At 39.7% G+C, this 17,102-nt stretch overlaps 1 protein-coding gene across 1 annotated transcript in view; it reads left to right on the forward strand.

Annotated features, from left to right (window-relative positions):
- The first annotated feature begins 396 nt into the window (after positions 1-396).
- LOC139441879 (la-related protein 1B-like) overlaps positions 397-17,102 on the forward strand; it is a 55,813-nt gene continuing 39,107 nt past the window's right edge. Inside the window, exon 1 of the mRNA XM_071222626.1 lies at positions 397-1,299. Coding sequence (XP_071078727.1) covers positions 978-1,299 — 322 coding nt within the window. The 5' untranslated portion in view covers positions 397-977. The remainder of the gene's footprint in view (positions 1,300-17,102) is intronic.

Here is a 17,102-nt window from a genome sequence, read left to right on the forward strand (position 1 = left end):
GACTGCAAGCTATACGCACATTAAGAGACGATGTTGTTCTAAAATAAACACTTCATGTGAAAATAATCCAGTAAATTAGAGATAAAATAATGTAAATAATAAAAACACTTTGCATTGCCTCATAACCTGAAATATCTTCCTTTTAAATGCTAATTTGTTTGACCTTATTGCATTTTTTCACATTTGCTTTAGTTTATCATCAACATGTTTAAGTTACTATATATTCTCTGTATCGAGACATGTTACGTTATCTAGACCTCAGCTTAACTGTACATTGGTGGACGGTGATCTTAAAACCCGTTCGATCTCTTAAACAACACTGTATCTTGAGAGGATTGTTGAGGTCAGGCACAATAATTCCGTGTTGTCGCGCATGCGCAGTCCTTTCTTGTGCTTATGGCGACATGTGCTCATGGAGGAATTTAGTGTTTCTCTGGCCATGTTAGCCTTGCAGGTTGCACTTTCGAATAGTGCTCAGTAACAATTCGTCGGCTGGGAAATAGTACGTGAACAGACTCACCTAAGGATTTTGAAAACGAAGAGAAATTAAACACTGGAGAGGCGAAATTAAGCCAACGTGTCCCGTCCATACGCTGTTTTTGAAAACAACCCGAAACGTAAGAGAACATTTTTCCGAGGAGTTTGGTGTGTGAAGACAAGCCATTTTATATTGTATTACAGACATTTTGTTATTTGTTGATATTTTATTTCGAAAGGCTATTGTCGTTTTGCCAAGTTGAGTAATAGCTAGGTTGTTTTCTAGAGACTGGCTGTTGTGTTTTGGTGTTGTGAAACTTGAATTTTTCGTCTCAAAATTGAGAATTGTTATCATAAACTGCTAATTGTTGATATTTCCACTTGGTTATACATGAGCCCGACAGTTGTGTCGGTTGTCAGTGACAGCTGAGATTAAGCAAGACTCGAGACCGAGTCTACACTCCTTCCTAACTTGGAAATCAACATCTGGTGGAACAAACATGGCGACGGCCGTGAGCTCGGCTCCGACAAATCAAACAGATTGTTCCACACAGAACAATTCTGGGGCCTCAAAGACGAACATTTCCACCTCGGATGAAACTTCAAAGGAGTCCCCACGTGCTGCAAATGCAGATTCAAACACATTGAGCGAAAATAACGCCTCGGGAGACGCTTCTAGTGTATCGCCAAGTGCACCCAAAGACTCGAAATCTAACACGAAAAAGGGTGACAACAAGAATTATGTGGAAGCCCCACCCCCGAAAACGAATCCGTGGACTAAAGGAAAGGCTAAACCACCGCATGTACCGACACATAAACCAGGTGAGTTCTACTATGTATGTAAATTAGGGATCAAGTAGTCATTCGCTAATATTTCTGTGGCACAGTGAAGATGTGTCGTGGTCAGTTCCGTGGATTCGTTTTCAATGATTGTAGGGTATTATACTGAATGCTCCTTTTTTCCACTTGACATATCCACACTTTTACTACAGTATGTTTTGAAATTGTTAATGCAGGTACTGTCGTGAAGAAGGTGATCTTTGGTTGAGGGTTCGTCAGGTATTTGTTATCAGCTGTTGGCTCTGACCTACCTGCTGATAATGCAACTGGGCCACGTGGAGTGATTGTCACATGGGAAAACATATTGACACATTCTCCTTTTACACATTTTGGGTGGGGAAAGACGACTTAACGTAGTTGTTTGAATATTTTAATCTTGTTGACAATGCATTGGATGTATTTTGTAAACACTCAGAATTGATAATGATTGTAAAAATATTTTCGATGTGAACCCCCCTAGTAAATTCCCAATATTTTACTGAATCTTGACAACTTTTTGACAGTATTGTGTGAAAGTGCTGTGTGTTTGCCATGACATGTTGGAGTCAAAGCTATTGATAAATGCATGCTTTTACACACAGGTTTTATTCTTAAGCCACTTGTGACCATATGGACACTAGTTATCCGAGTCTATTACAAATGAAGTGTGACCGGTTTGGGGCTTCAAACACATGATTTAAGCCGAGGTGTCTTCACATGCAGTTCCTGTCAAATAGGAACAGGTATTGCACTTGTGTAGTTTTGCCCATCAACACTCAACATATGGTCTTGCATGTGTTTTGTTTTCATGTGGTAAGAATCACTTTGAGAAAATGCAATTGAGTGTACTGGGTTTAATTCTGCATTGAACAACTTTTCAGTTTCTAACAGCATGTCAGTTTTTCATTGGAGGTATGCTGAACGTGTTGCCAGACATTTTACACTTTGTCGAAACTCTTTGGTATGGACTTGAGACACGCCGGGATCATAATCTAAGGGAGACAACTCTATTTCTTCTTTTACTATACTTGTACATAATGAAGTCTCGTCTACATCATATGAACCAGTGATTAATACTATATGTAATGTCTTGCATAGTTGGGTTGGTTGGTTTGTTGTTTAACGCCGCACTCAGCAATATTCCAGCTATATGGCGGCGGTCTGTAAATAATCGAGTCTGGGCCAGACAATCCAGTGATTGACATCATGAGCATCGATCCACACAATTGTTGGGAGTACCATGGCAATCGGTCAAGTCACTGAGACTGACCAATAGTTGTGGAACGATACATCGATACAGTATTGTATCCCGATACAAGGCCCACGATACAATGCATCAATTCACAACCCCTGTATTGCGATACATACAATATTTGCCAGTACAAGGTATGAATCCTATTTAATCAGGTATAGTAGTATGTATTGTATCGCGGCTCCACCATATTGCTGCACCTCCACTGACCAAGTGATCAAAGTAATCACCTGGTCACCTCACTCATCACTCACACTCGCTCTCAGTATCAGTATCTCTCTTGATGGGCACAAGTAACATCATTCTGGAAGCAATAACTGAACTTACCTGGTTAGCAGAATGTGCACCAAAACCTACATCATACTTACTCTGATAAATATTGATCCAAATTTATATGTAATTAATGTGGTGTACATGTCACTTTGAGAAAACAAATGATAGTTTTCAAGAAAACTATTCATGCACTCACCTGACCCACCCTAATTTGTATTGCCAGTGCTCCCACTGGCTTTTGAAACTGCCAGTCCAGGTGGATCTAAAAATTTCGTCCCCTCTAATGTTTGCCAGTCCCAACTTTCATCCTAAATAAATATATGAAAATTACCTGGTTTTAATTATTGCAGCATCATGTTCAATGCAATGATGTCATCTTTGAAGTAACTTAGATCCACACATCATTCACACAAAGTACCATTAATTGTTTTTCGCTTTATGACTATTTCGAGACGAAGTCACTACAAATATATACTTAACCTCGAAGCAAAGCTTAATGTTATTTCTTTGAACTTAATAGACACAGGAAAACCCTATGGTAATGGACAAACTGACGTATAGCCGATGTTTTGTTCAACAAACATTTACGAGGTACTTTATTTGCCGGTCCATATGGACTGGCAGTCACATGAATTACCAGTGGATTGGAACTGGTTAAACCTAGTTAAAGGCCACCTTTTCTTAGTGTAATGCTGGCCACATATCATGAAACTTGTAAATATTCAAAATTAAGGGGGTTCTTGAGTAACAAACTTTATATTTGGGATAAGACTTTCTCAGTAAAGTACAGATTCTCGTACTTTTCGGGGTTGAGTCCCATCCGGGCACCTAATTGCCAGCACACAAAGTCAGCGATCACCCACTCGGCCACCGAGGCTTCCACTAAATGAAAGTATGACAACTGGTAGTCTAGATCACATACTTTGTGTCGTTGTGATTAGGTGCCTCACTCTGGCAGTGTGGGTTCGAATTGCAGATGGGACTCAACCCCCAAAAGTATGGGAATCTGTACTTTACTGAGAAAGTGTTATCCCAAATATAACATTTGTTACATTTGACCGCTTTCTAAATGGCATTGTGTGTTCATAGGGGTACTTGAGGTTTGCCCCAAGTGTATTTGAATCAGGAAACCCCCTAACCTTCAACCACTTGGGGTTGTGACACGATCCTCCAAACTTTAATGTTTAATTCATAGGGTTTCCGTATTGTAGGATCTCTCTGGTGTTATTTGTTTTATCAAAGGGGCACTGGTGACCCAGCAACCCAAGGTGTTGTTATTTGCTGTATAGAGTTGCCTCCCTTGGCAATGAAAGGATCAAGCTCCTCACAGCAATATCCCGTTCACGGAGCTCTCTATACTGTTGCTGCCACCAGTCAAAACTCCCCACTGTGATAGGTGACCACAACCATGCTTGGAGTTAAACTTGCGACTGATGGACCGTTTCGTTTACAAACAAGCGATGACTGCCGTGACGCCTAATACACTTATGCTAACTAAATTATTTTCTGTGTTTGTCAATTTGAATTTCTATTTCATTTCAACTATCGTGTAATTGGTATAGTAAGAATGTAGGGGCGAATTTCGGTGATTTTCCGTTCGTCTGCAATCTTGAACCAATTTGATCAAACAAACAAAAAGTTAAATTCATCTGGGAAATATGGTCAGTCGTAAACATTCACAATGATGGCATAAACAAAAGTATAGAAGTTGCTAAATTTTGGGTTAGAGAGCAAATTTGAAGATTCTTGTAATGGCCACGCCCACACTGGTGGCAGCGATGTTACCGAGTGTGTAATGAAGGTGTCACACGCTGCGAAGGATATTGTGAATGGATCCTTTGATCAATCATGTAGCTGAAGCTCAGATACGGTCTCATCATGATCCCAGGTCTGTTAGCACGTTTCGTGAATGGGGTAAATGTTTACGACTTGCGCAATTCTTGGATTTCCCAAACCAACTCAGTTCAACTCAGTGATTTTCAAAATTTCCTTATGAATGTAAACTTGTTTAACATCTGCCACAGCGATAGAAACTAACAGTTTTAGCCCACTAGTTCTTATGATAGCATACAGCAAAACACTTAAAAGGGCAAATTTCTACTCATCCTTTAGATACCTTAACTTTTTGGCAGTGTGGCAAGGACTATAGGACTTGCAAGTTTCTAACACTGAGTCAGTAGACAGTAGACAGTGTTATTGAACAGTTAAAGTGTAGGTGCAATAGTTTTGGACTGCATGTTAATTAGGGCTTGCAAACGATGTAGATCATAGACATGGATAATCGCTAACTAAATATCGATCAGTTATCAATAATTATCGGAGAAGTAACCATGGTAGTTTTTAGAAAAACAACTGTTTTTATTACATATCAGATATGGACACAAATCCATGTTAACCTTGAAGATTCGGGGTAGAATAGGTCTTCAGCTATCCATACTTGCCTTTAAAAGCAACTATGCTTGTCGTAAAAGGCAACTAAATGGATCAAGTGGTCAGGTACAGGTGGTTGATACATGTTATCGATCCCAATTGCGTGGATCGATGCTCATGATGTCAATCACTGGATTGTCTGTTCCAGACTCGATTATTTTACAGACCTCCGTCATATAGCTGGAATATTGCTGAGTGCGGCGTTAAACAACAAACAAACAAACAAATCCATGTATAAATGTATCACTGCTCACCAGTGGTGTGAAATCTGTTGTTTTCATTTGGGACTTACTGCATATTTTTTTCAAGTTACTACTCCGATATTTATCGATAAATTATCACTATTTGGTTAGTGATTATCAATCTCTATATAGATAGCCAGCCCTAGAAACAATGGCCTTTTCATGCTTGTCATGCTCATGGCTCATAGTAATAAGGTTGCCAAATTGAGATGACCGCTTCCACATGAAGTATTGATGTTGCCTATGATTTTACACTTGTATGTGTATGGAAATTTTTGGATATCTGATATATTTTTTCAGTTATGGTGTCTTTAGTTGCGATATTCGGTTAGCAGAAAAATATTGGGCAGGGCATAAGCGAACCTGGTTTCTTTAAAAATGAAATGTCTTTCCACATTCAAAGTAATGATATTAAAACAGAAAACAGTGTCGAATAATGAATTTCTGTACCTGGACTTTCATGTGAAAATGTGAGGTGGGTGTTGGCAAACACTGTCAAGAATATACAGGTGCTTCAATAAGAAACAAGTGGAATATGCTGATGCTACAAGTATTGCCTTTAGGGTCTATATGTAAACACTATAAAATGTATTTATAACACTGATAGTATGTTGTACAACTGACAGCAGTTACACAAACTAAATGTTGTTGATGGCTCCATGTTTTGTCTGGCCTTGTTTGTACACTGACGAAACATACCCCAGCTGAAGCAAGCCCTGATCGGACATGACTGCGGCTTCTTGTGACATTTTCTCTCCGTTGGGCGATATCATTAGAGAGCACAGCTGATGCTCTACAAAGAATACATATTGATTGGCCTACTACTATTGATTTTTTTTTATTGAGCTCACTATGTGTGATATGACATCTAGAGGATGTGTTGAGCTCAGTATTTCATGTACACTGTAATGTACTGATGTTCTTATTGGGTAATCATGGAGAGATGTTGTATCATGGTACAACCAGTACCACACGTTGGTTTGTATGAGGCAAGATGTCTTATTTCACCTTACATTAAAATACCAGTCTGATTGGGTAAGGAGTGGGCAATTGTTTCATGTTGCCTGCTCATGTACCCTGCTCAGAAATCGGCCCTAACTCACCTTAGGTAACTTGCTTATCTTGCATATGTATCGTTGAGCTGAAATGAACTGATGTTTATCCGAATTTATTGGGTGAGGGGAAGTAACTTTGTTCGTTTACGTTGATAGATGTCAAAATGGTTGAATCAAAGCGTTTTACTTGGTGAAACTTGGGACATATATTCTAGGTGTGTATGAATGTTGGTTTGATAAATTAGGCATTTGGCGAGTGGTACCAAACCTCACACACAGGGTACTGCACACCATATACCCTGAGTGATTGGTTGACACACACCATATACCCTGAGGGATTGGTTGACACACACCATATACCCTGAGTGATCGGTGGACAACTTGAAACATACAAGATGCAATGGGTCAGGTTTTCCTGGTTGAAAATGTTGTGTGTGTATAAAATACATCATGCAAGCCCAGGGATGCAAAAGAATATAGCTGTTTGAATCATCAAAATAATTCTATTGAAACATGGATTGAATGATGTTTCTATTCTGATATGAAATACAGTAAACATCTGACAGCCATTGTCAGATTTTCTTCACACAATAACTGTTATAACTAAATTTTTTATTCAAACAAGGAAATCACCTATGATTTTACTAGTCAGAAGTCTTCACGAAATATTTCTTGATGGTACAGTTTGTTTTGTTTGTTTGTTGTTTAATGCAGCACTCAACAATATTCCAGCTAAATGAGCAATTGGGATACTGTAACATGCATCAACCAAGTCAGCAAGTCTGACCACCCGATCCTGTTAGTCACCTCTTACGACAAGCATTGTGGTCACACTTGGACCCCATTGCCATGCCTGCGACAGGTCAGAATGTAGGAGGTGTCTATGGGTCGTGTTGGCTGACTTGGATTGGTTGATGACGTATCATCTGACCCGTGAAGATCCTGGTTAGAATAGGTCTTCAACAACCCATGCTCGCCGTGAAAGATGACTAATGGGATTGGGTGGTCAGTCTCGCTGACTTAGTTGATACATATCATCGTATCCCATTTGCGTAGATCAATGCTCATGATGTCAATCTCTGGATTGTCTGGTCCAGACTCGATTATTTACAGACTGCTGTTATATAGCTGGAATATTAACAACAAACAAAACAAAAATGCATCATATATCATCCAGAGGCAGGGCTGTTAACAGACTGAAAGTTAGTGTAAAAGTCCAGTTCCAAACTTGCTGAACTTGGCTGGATTATGTGGATCCATCGTAGTGCCACCAGTGGCTGTGACGCTGAAAATAAGCACTTCTAGCCCATTGGGCTATCCAGAAATATATCCTGGTAGCGCAGAGCGTTTGACGGTAGCCCTCCCAATGCACGTGCTGCATGGCCTTCTGAGGGAAATTTAAAATTATCTAGACTGCAATTGGTGCATCTTTAGAGCAAAAATCGTTTTTCAAACATTTCTTGATGTATTGTATTGATAATGAATAGTCAAGTAATATGCTGTGTTAGAATTTTATTTCAGCATTTCGAAATCATATACCATTAGTAGTATGGGGAATGACATATTTTATTTCATCAATACAAACTACATTGAGAATGATGATGAATCATAAATATATACAATGGTTCCAAATTATGAGTGCCATCAAGCTGACGGCACATCTAAAACAGTCATAGCACAAGGAAATACCTTAAGCCGGTGTGCTAAGAGGGAACACTTAATCCTTAATTATAATCATTTCTGACATCAAACTGATACAGATACGTATCACAATGAGTAAATTTATATTAATATGGGTGGAAAAGTCACTCTCCTACACCTTAATGAACTGGTGAAAGTGGTCCTGTATTTCAGTCATGTTATACTCAGAGACTTGATAATAAATTTAGTGTCCAGGGCAGTTGACATTGAAGATGGACAGGCATCACTTTTGGGTCACCTGCCCGACGGTCTGGTGGGGTTTTAAAATTATTTCAAATGATGTGATTGTTTTTTATAGCTTTAGTCAATTGAGTGTGTCAATCGTAACATACAAACTTGTACCTGATAGGTTCAGCATGTTCAGCATGTTCCAACTATTCGTCAGCACTTTTATTTGTTTGTTTGTTGTTTTACGCTGCACTCAGCAATATTCCAGCTATATGACAGCGGTCTGTAAATAATCAAGTCTGGAACAGACAATCCAGTGATTTATGCAATTGGGATGCGATGACATGCATCAACCAAGTCAGCGAGCGTGACAACCCAATCCCGTTAGTCACCTTTTACTGCAAGCATTGGTTGCTGAAGACCTATTCTACCAAGGATCTTCATGGGTCTGGGCACTTTGGTAATGGCATGGGTGATAATGGTATGGTTGCAGTCAAGGTGAAACATTTGTAAGTGTTGAAAGCAGATGCAGCTCTGACTTGCTGAACAAATGCTGGTATGTAATAAGTCCAATGATTTATCCCGATTAGATTCTGTTTCAATGGGATGAATGTAAGATTTTAATAGTATTTTTTTCAACAAGCCTGGAGGGAAGCATGTTTCATTGTCTTAAAATCCATTGCTTTTACGCCTTACCTAACAGTCATCAATATGAGCATGATGAGGTCGTCATGAAGATGATTACCTTAATTTGTACTGAAACCCGCTGTTGTGCTGTGGCATGTTATTGACAGTGTCATGTGAGGAGGTTGAGTGCTAATGTAGATTTGTTGCTGCAGGTGTCGTATTTTTGTCCGTGGTGAGTCACTGTCAGTCGATCCTGTTTCCAGAAAAGCAATGCCTGTTCGAAGATGAAACAACTTATCTTCTGGTTTGGTGATAGTGACACAGAGGAACAAATATCATTTGGTGATTTACGTTATGTGAAAAACATTCTAAAGAATGTGTCTGATCAGACTGTTTTTATCAAATGTGGAGAATTCTTCTTTGTCATTTGGAGAAGTTGCCAATGTGATGTGTTGAAACCTTTAGCCTTTAAGAGCTTTTAGACAGGTTACGAGTCACTGATCTTCTGCCTGAGGCAGTTCACCTTATAGTGAAAATAGTTTGACTGTTTTAGGGCAGAACTTTGAGTGTCAGAACATGTCCTGGGGTCTATAGGTTCTGGGTTAGAATAGGTCCCCATTGGCTTGTCAAATAAGACATGTTTGTTTGTTTCATGTTGTTTAAACGCTGCACTCAGCAATATTCCAGCTATATGACGGCAGTAGTTAAATAATCGTGTCTGGACAAGACAATCCAGTGTTTTACATCAGCATTGATCCAAACCGATCTCATTAGTCGCCTCTTACGACAAGCATGGGTTGCTGAAGACCTAACCCGGATCTTCACGGGTCCAAATGTGACGTGTACAGTGTGTGACATGAGTGGTGAAGGCAGTGATTTAGTTGACCATACATTGTACCCTGATCACATGGATGGGCCTCTTTTTTTCAGTAGGGAGATTTGTGAGAAAGTCATGAGTGCATCACTTATCGATAGTGCATGACGGGGAACTGTAAGAGGTGACTAACAGGATCAGGTGGTTGATGCATGTCATCCATCCCAATTGTGTAGACCGATGCACATGATGTCAATCACTGGATTGGTAAGCTCGACATTGATCCATTCCCAGAAATCATGTTGTATTTATTGGCATGATTTGAGGCAAGTCAGCATGATCAGTTTGACTTAATATTGTGTGTATTTCTTCAAATGAAGATCCCGGGTGGACCTTTATAGGATTTGCTGTTGTGAAATTTTAAGAATGATGTTTGATAATTTGATCTTGAGCTTTTTAAGTTCATAGAGAACTGATGATATTCATTAATGACACAGCAGCTAATAAATCTCTTTTGGATCTCGTTCAAATCCAAAATTCTACTGACCCGCGAAGATTCCGGGGTAGAATAGGTCTTCAGCAACCCATGCTTGCCGTAAAAGGCGACTAACGGGATCGGGTTGTCAGACTCGCTGACTTGGTTGGTGCATGTCATTGATCTCAATTGCGTGGATCGATGCTCATGATAATAATCACTGGATTGTCTGGTCCAGACTAAATTATTTACAGACCGCCGTCATATAGCTGGAATATTGCTGAGGGCGGCGTTAAACAACAAACCAAACCCAAAAAAATCAAAATTCTACTACCATACACTATCTCTGTGCATAAAGATCTGAGGACATATGACAAGGAGGTATGCTAATTTTGGTTGAATCTGAAAATCATCCTGAATATGATTGTTAGTATTTGTGAATACACATAATTCTTGTTATGTTCACTGATAATAGGAAATGCCTCCCCGCTGACTGCTCTGTTTCCATGCTACATACATCGTGGCAACACATGGAGATGCTACCGTGGCCTTGAACCAAACACTGTAAACACGAGATACATTGCCGTATCTAGATATGTATCTTTGTGCTGCAATGTTTTATGTATCGACACAACAGTATCTGTTTGAAGACAACATGTTTCCTGTCTAGGTGAAAGCACATCACCTTAGCGATGCAGTCCATTATTAAAAACATGCCCAAAGCAATCTGTCAGGGTCAAAGACAACTTGCTGATGAATGGGTGTTTCAAATTTCACAGTGAGTGAGTGAGTTAAAATCTAATGTCACATCAGCATTATTTCAGCCATATCGCGACTCAAGCTTCACAGGAGTAGACCTTATGACTTATAGTCAGTGTGCTTGTGTGTTTCACCAAAGGGGTAAACGTTGGAAGACCTGCATCACTTCGGGCTTTCCTCCCACTTCAAGCTGATATACTGGGATATAACTGATATACTGTTCGTAGCATTAATCGTTCAAGGGCAAGTAAAGTCAACATTGCAACTTTGCCGATTTTCATACTTTTGGCCAAACTTCATCACAAATGCTGAAAAAGATCACGCAAACGAAAAATATCCTACAATTAGGGGATTCCCTTTGACTTGATCCACCAAGGACAACTGATATATGCAACAAAATCAAAATTATTTCTTTCACTTTAAACGATCTCCATGATCTAGTGGCAGAACGTGTGCCCAGAGATTGGAAGGTCGGCGTTCGAATCCCAGCTACGTTATACCAAAAAAATGTTAAAAGGTGGTACTTGTTGTTACCCTGTCTGGCAGCATGCATTAAGGGGCTAATAGAAGGACTGGTTGACTTGGAGTCAGTATACTGTGTCTGAGTGGGATATTCATGTTAAACCGCGACATGGTATCTCAATGGACTAGCACTAAAAAAATCTGCATCAGTCCGGATTTGTACAAGCAGCCACACACACAAACACATGCTTGCACATCGCTATATGAATGCAATAATCTTGGACCCAACGTTAAACCCATTTCACCTCACCTTTGTCATGTTTGTAACTTTACTTCCCATTTAACCCCAGCTCACTCACTTAGTAAGACCTGTGAAGATCCGGGGTAGAATAGGTCTTCAGCGACTTTGCTTGTTGTAAGAGGTGACTAACGGGATCGGGTGGTCAGGCTCGGTGCCTTGGTTGATGCATGTCATCGTATCCCAATTGTGTAGATTGATGCTCATGATGTCAATCACCGAATCGTCTGGTCCAGACTCGATTATTTGCAGACAGTGGTCATATAGCTGGAATATTGCTGAGTGCTGTGTTAAACAACAAACAAACAAACAAACAAATCACTTTGTCAATCAGTCAGCAGTGCAGTGTGAACTGAGATAAATAATCAGTTGAGAAAACTACTGCTCCTTCCTAATACTTGCTTTTCTCTGGACTGACACTTATGTTTGTGTCTTAGCAAAATCATTTTGTGTCTTTGCTCAAAGCCTAACACAATGTAAAAGTGCTGTTGAAGTCCTGCACTGGTGATCCCTTTTTGATTGATTGTGTCTGCACATTGTCGATTAATGGAAGTAAAGTATGACCATGTAATACTTCAAATGTTCAACCATCCATCATGCTTTTTGAGATTATGTACGTAATTGAGTTGTCAAGTAGTTGAAGCAGTACTCTGTTTGAGGTCTGAATCATGAAATTCACATGCTGCATTTGAAATCCTTGTCAACCATGTAACATGGGGCTGGCTAAAAAGGTTGATAATCAGATTTATTGTATGAGAAGAAATATTAGTGATTAGCGATATCAAAATTGTGTCATTGATATCTTATGTAAACTATTGTGATGAAATAAAGTTTTGATTTACCGAATCACTTGTATTTTTCCACTGCTGAGGTTGGAAAGCTACTTGCTTTGTTATATGTCCACAAAGTAATCCCTGCATAAAAGTGCCACCACTCACCAGTGATGTGAAATATGTTGTTTTCTCTCTCAGCTTTTTGCATATTTGCTCAAATTACTGCCCCAATATTGATTGATAATTGATCGATATATATGCACCCCTAATGACACCTGCTTGATAAGCCACGTAACCGTGGAACCTAAAGCAATTGCTAAGACAAATGAAGCATATAGGCGACTGTACAGCTTATTCTGTTTTTTAGATGTGCAATGGTGTCAGTATCAACCCAATTTATTGGAAAACCTCGAGACAAATACCAACCAAAAAATTCTGTTTTGTAGCAATCACATGTATGTGGTCCAAAGCACTTTGTTACTGACACTGTAAGTGTCCGTAGGATGGCCTTGTAGGTAAAGCATTTGTATGTCTTGTCGAAGACCCTGGTTTAATTCCCTACTTGGGTGCAATGTGTGAAGCCTTTTTCTGGTGTCCTCTGCCGTGATATTGCTGTAATATTGCTACAAGAAGCATAGAACCATACTCACTCATCAACTGTAAATTTATCCAGTCAGTGGTCATCAAAGTCAACTCATCTTCATCAAATTACCTGTTTCTATAAGCTGTATACATAATTATTTTATACTAAAGCACAAGTACTATTATCATAAATAAGAAGACAGAAAGATATTTGAGTATTAGAAACTTAAACTTAAGAATAAATTGAATTATCTTGTATATAATAAAAGGAGTGCCTCAACAAAGACAAGAAATGTTAAGTTGTAATTTCTAGAATACACACAGTGTTCTAGCATGGACAATAATAGTTGATGATTGATCATTTTGAAGTTGCAGCTCCTGACCAGTGATGTGTGATGAAAGACCAACATCAGAAGCTAAGAGTTTTCCAGGAGTTGTTGTCCTTGCTTGACTGTTTTCTCTTGTCAAGCAGCTGCCAGGATAGCATGGTGACAGTGATGTCTCTAGTCATGTTTCTAGAACATCAAGTGATGTTTCTAGTCATGTTTCTAGAACATCAAGTGATGTTTCTAGTCATGTTTCTAGAACATCAAGTGATGTTTCTAGTCATGTTTCTAGAACATCAAGTGATGTTTCTAGTCATGTTTCTAGAACATCAAGTGAAGTTTCTAGTCATGTTTCTAGAACATCAAGTGAAGTTTCTAGTCATGATTCTAGAACATCAAGTGAAGTTTCTAGTCATGATTCTAGAACATCAAGTGATGTTTCTAGTCATGATTCTAGAACATCAAGTGATGTTTCTAGTGATGTTCATAATTTCGTCAGCTTTTCAAACGACATGCTCTATATTATAGCATAGTCATATAATGGAAAATAATATTTGGATATTTTGAATACAAATCTGTGTCCTAGAAAATTAGCTGATCAGAAACCGTAGTTACGAATTTCTCCTATGTTGAAATGCATCAGCCTAATCCGGCATGTTTGTGTTCTGTTTTTGGCTTTGTTTATGGTGATTGGTATCGTGACTGTTGTGATACCTATCTTATTATGACGGAGTGTGTCAGTGTAGCCATGTATCAGCTTCAGGAGACTAGCTTTTTTGGCAGGGGTGGAGAAAAGCCTGCGTTTATGACTTGCTTGTCACTTTAGCTTGAGGGGCAGGTTGACACACTTGTGTGGATCATATCTAGCTGTGACCAGTTTCTCCACGTCTGCCCTGAACGAACATATGGTTGCAACAGTTGGATACCTACACCTGTGTTGACATTTGCTCAAGCAAACATTGGATTCACTGTATAGTGTACTAGAGGGCAGAGTTAAGATTTCAGTTTCTTGTGAGTTTTGAACCTATTACTGAGAGCGACAGACAGGCAGGAAAACTTGCAATATTGTGCAGCAGCTGTCATGTTTTGTGAAATTTGTGCCATGTCAATTGGACACTGCTTTTGAAGCAATTGTCATGGATAAACCATTTGTCAGTCTGGAGGTCATTATCACTGAGGACCTACGTACAAGTTTCTGCTTAGTCTTATGATTCAGGGATTAACAGAATTGTTTCATGTGTCGTTGTATTGGCTTGAGCAGTCACATCTGCCCCAACAGTTCATTGAGTGGGTTGTGTGTGGTGGTTCATGCAACCGTGGCCACATCAGCAGTCAGTGGAGTGTGTCGGCTGCTGCACCAGCTCTGCCCAGATAGAAAGAAGTGGAATGTTTTGTCTGCAATAAGTTTGGAGTGGCGTCTACAATAGAATTTCTATTCAATTAACTCACTGTGGACAGCAGTCTGCTATTACAGTTCTATAGAATCAGCCCTCAGTGGAGTGTCGTCTGCTGTTACAGTTCTATAGAATCAGCCCTCAGTGGAGTGTCGTCTGCTGTTACAGTTCTATAGAATCAGCCCTCAGTGGAGTGTCGTCTGCAGTTACAGTTCTATAGAATCAGCCCTCAGTGGAGTGTCGTCTGCTATTACAGTTCTATAGAATCAGCCCTCAGTGGAGTGTCGTCTGCTATTACAGTTCTATAGAATCAGCCTCAGTGGAGTGTCGTCTGCTGTTACAGTTCTATAGAATCAGCCCTCAGTGGAGTGTCGTCTGCTATTACAGTTCTATAGAATCAGCCCTCAGTGGAGTGTCGTCTGCAGTTACAGTTCTATAGAATCAGCCCTCAGTGGAGTGTCGTCTGCTGTTACAGTTCTATAGAATCAGCCCTCAGTGGAGTGTCGTCTGCAGTTACAGTTCTATAGAATCAGCCCTCAGTGGAGTGTCGTCTGCTGTTACAGTTCTATAGAATCAGCCCTCAGTGGAGTGTCGTCTGCTGTTACAGTTCTATAGAATCAGCCCTCAGTGGAGTGTCGTCGGAGTGTCGTCTGCTGTTACAGTTCTATAGAATCAGCCCTCAGTGGAGTGTCGTCGGAGTGTCGTCTGCTATTTCAGTTCTATAGAATCAGCCCTCAGTGGAGTGTCGTCTGCTATTACAGTTGTATACAAAAATAAGAAGTGCAGTGTTGTCTTTAAAAACTGTTTAAAAAAACATCAGTGATACAATCTGTATCATCAATAGCTTGCTTTGGGCATATACCACTATATACTGTTACAGCCTATCCTCTTGGAACTCAGTGGTTTCCTGCAGTCAGTTGACCTGACACTTTCTGCTCAGCTGCTTGAAGTGAATGTCCTGAATATCATCTAATACTATTCCCTATTTGCAGTTAATATAAAAGTTGTCTTATCTGTTTCATCCACAATTCCATTGGGACTATTTCGATTTGGTAATGAGTGCGTCTGCTGTAGTGTTCTCCACACACTGATGGCTTGATACAGACCCAAATATAGACAAAAATACATCTCGGCTTGTGGTCTTCATTGTTCTGTGAAAACGACATAGAATCTAAACCATTAGGAGCTGGATTCAGGTGAAATGGACTTATCTGAGAATCTCAGGTGATGCATTTTCTCCAAACTGAGGGTTCGATACTGCTGTGACAGGACGTGAGGAAAGAATCACCTTGTTGACAATATGGAGGTTAATTCTGAGAAAGGTAAACACAGATAAATGTACTTTGATTGTGGAACCACGGTAAGACTACAGGTTTCAGCGTTCTTCGTAATTTGTATGATTGAGCGAATGTTGCTTAAAGCTATAGTCTTTGAATAATCAAGTCTGGATCAGACAAAGCAGTCGGATTGACCACCCAAACCAATTTAGTTGCTTCAGTGCTTAACACAGACCAAAGTTTGTCAGAAGTCCACAAGACCAGCAGATCTTTAGATGTATCTACTGGTGCTGTTGGATCTCTTGCCTGTCCTAGAAGTCCAGAACAGAAAGCGTTCACGGTAATCAGTGTTTCTTCAGGCATATTCTGGCGTGCAGTATATGATATATATATCTTTTAATCCCTGCAAACTTTTATTCCAAGAAATTAGAATTATGTCCCTTGAATGTGCACCTACTAAATGTGCTGACAAGGCACTGGGTCAATATATGGTCGAATCTTATCATGCTTATATTGCTTGTATTGGGGCATTATGACCTTAGGTATGTACCTGCCATCCAACTCGCCAAAAACTTCAGCCATGCCCATGTATTGAGGGTGAATTCTGTGGATAGGACTCCCAGTGAGACTGAACCTGTGGGGACTGGACCCTATCAGCATTAAGGCTAAAACAAATAACAGTCAGTAATTCTCAGGCACCGCCCGGATCATCCATAAAGATTGCCGAACTTTTCGTTTCTATTTCAATCATTTTTTTTAAAAAACATATAAAAATGTTTTACATGGCATCTTGATCAGATGTGGCGTATTGCAGCAACAACAACTGAAGTCCTATGTGAAGTCCTGTGAACACTGCCATTAGCATATCTCTTCATTGTACTCGTGGGGGTACTCGTGG

The sequence above is a fragment of the Haliotis cracherodii genome, unplaced genomic scaffold, assembly GCF_022045235.1.
Source record: "Haliotis cracherodii isolate W230 unplaced genomic scaffold, xgHalCrac1.p SCAF_47, whole genome shotgun sequence".
NCBI lineage: Eukaryota > Metazoa > Mollusca > Gastropoda > Lepetellida > Haliotidae > Haliotis > Haliotis cracherodii.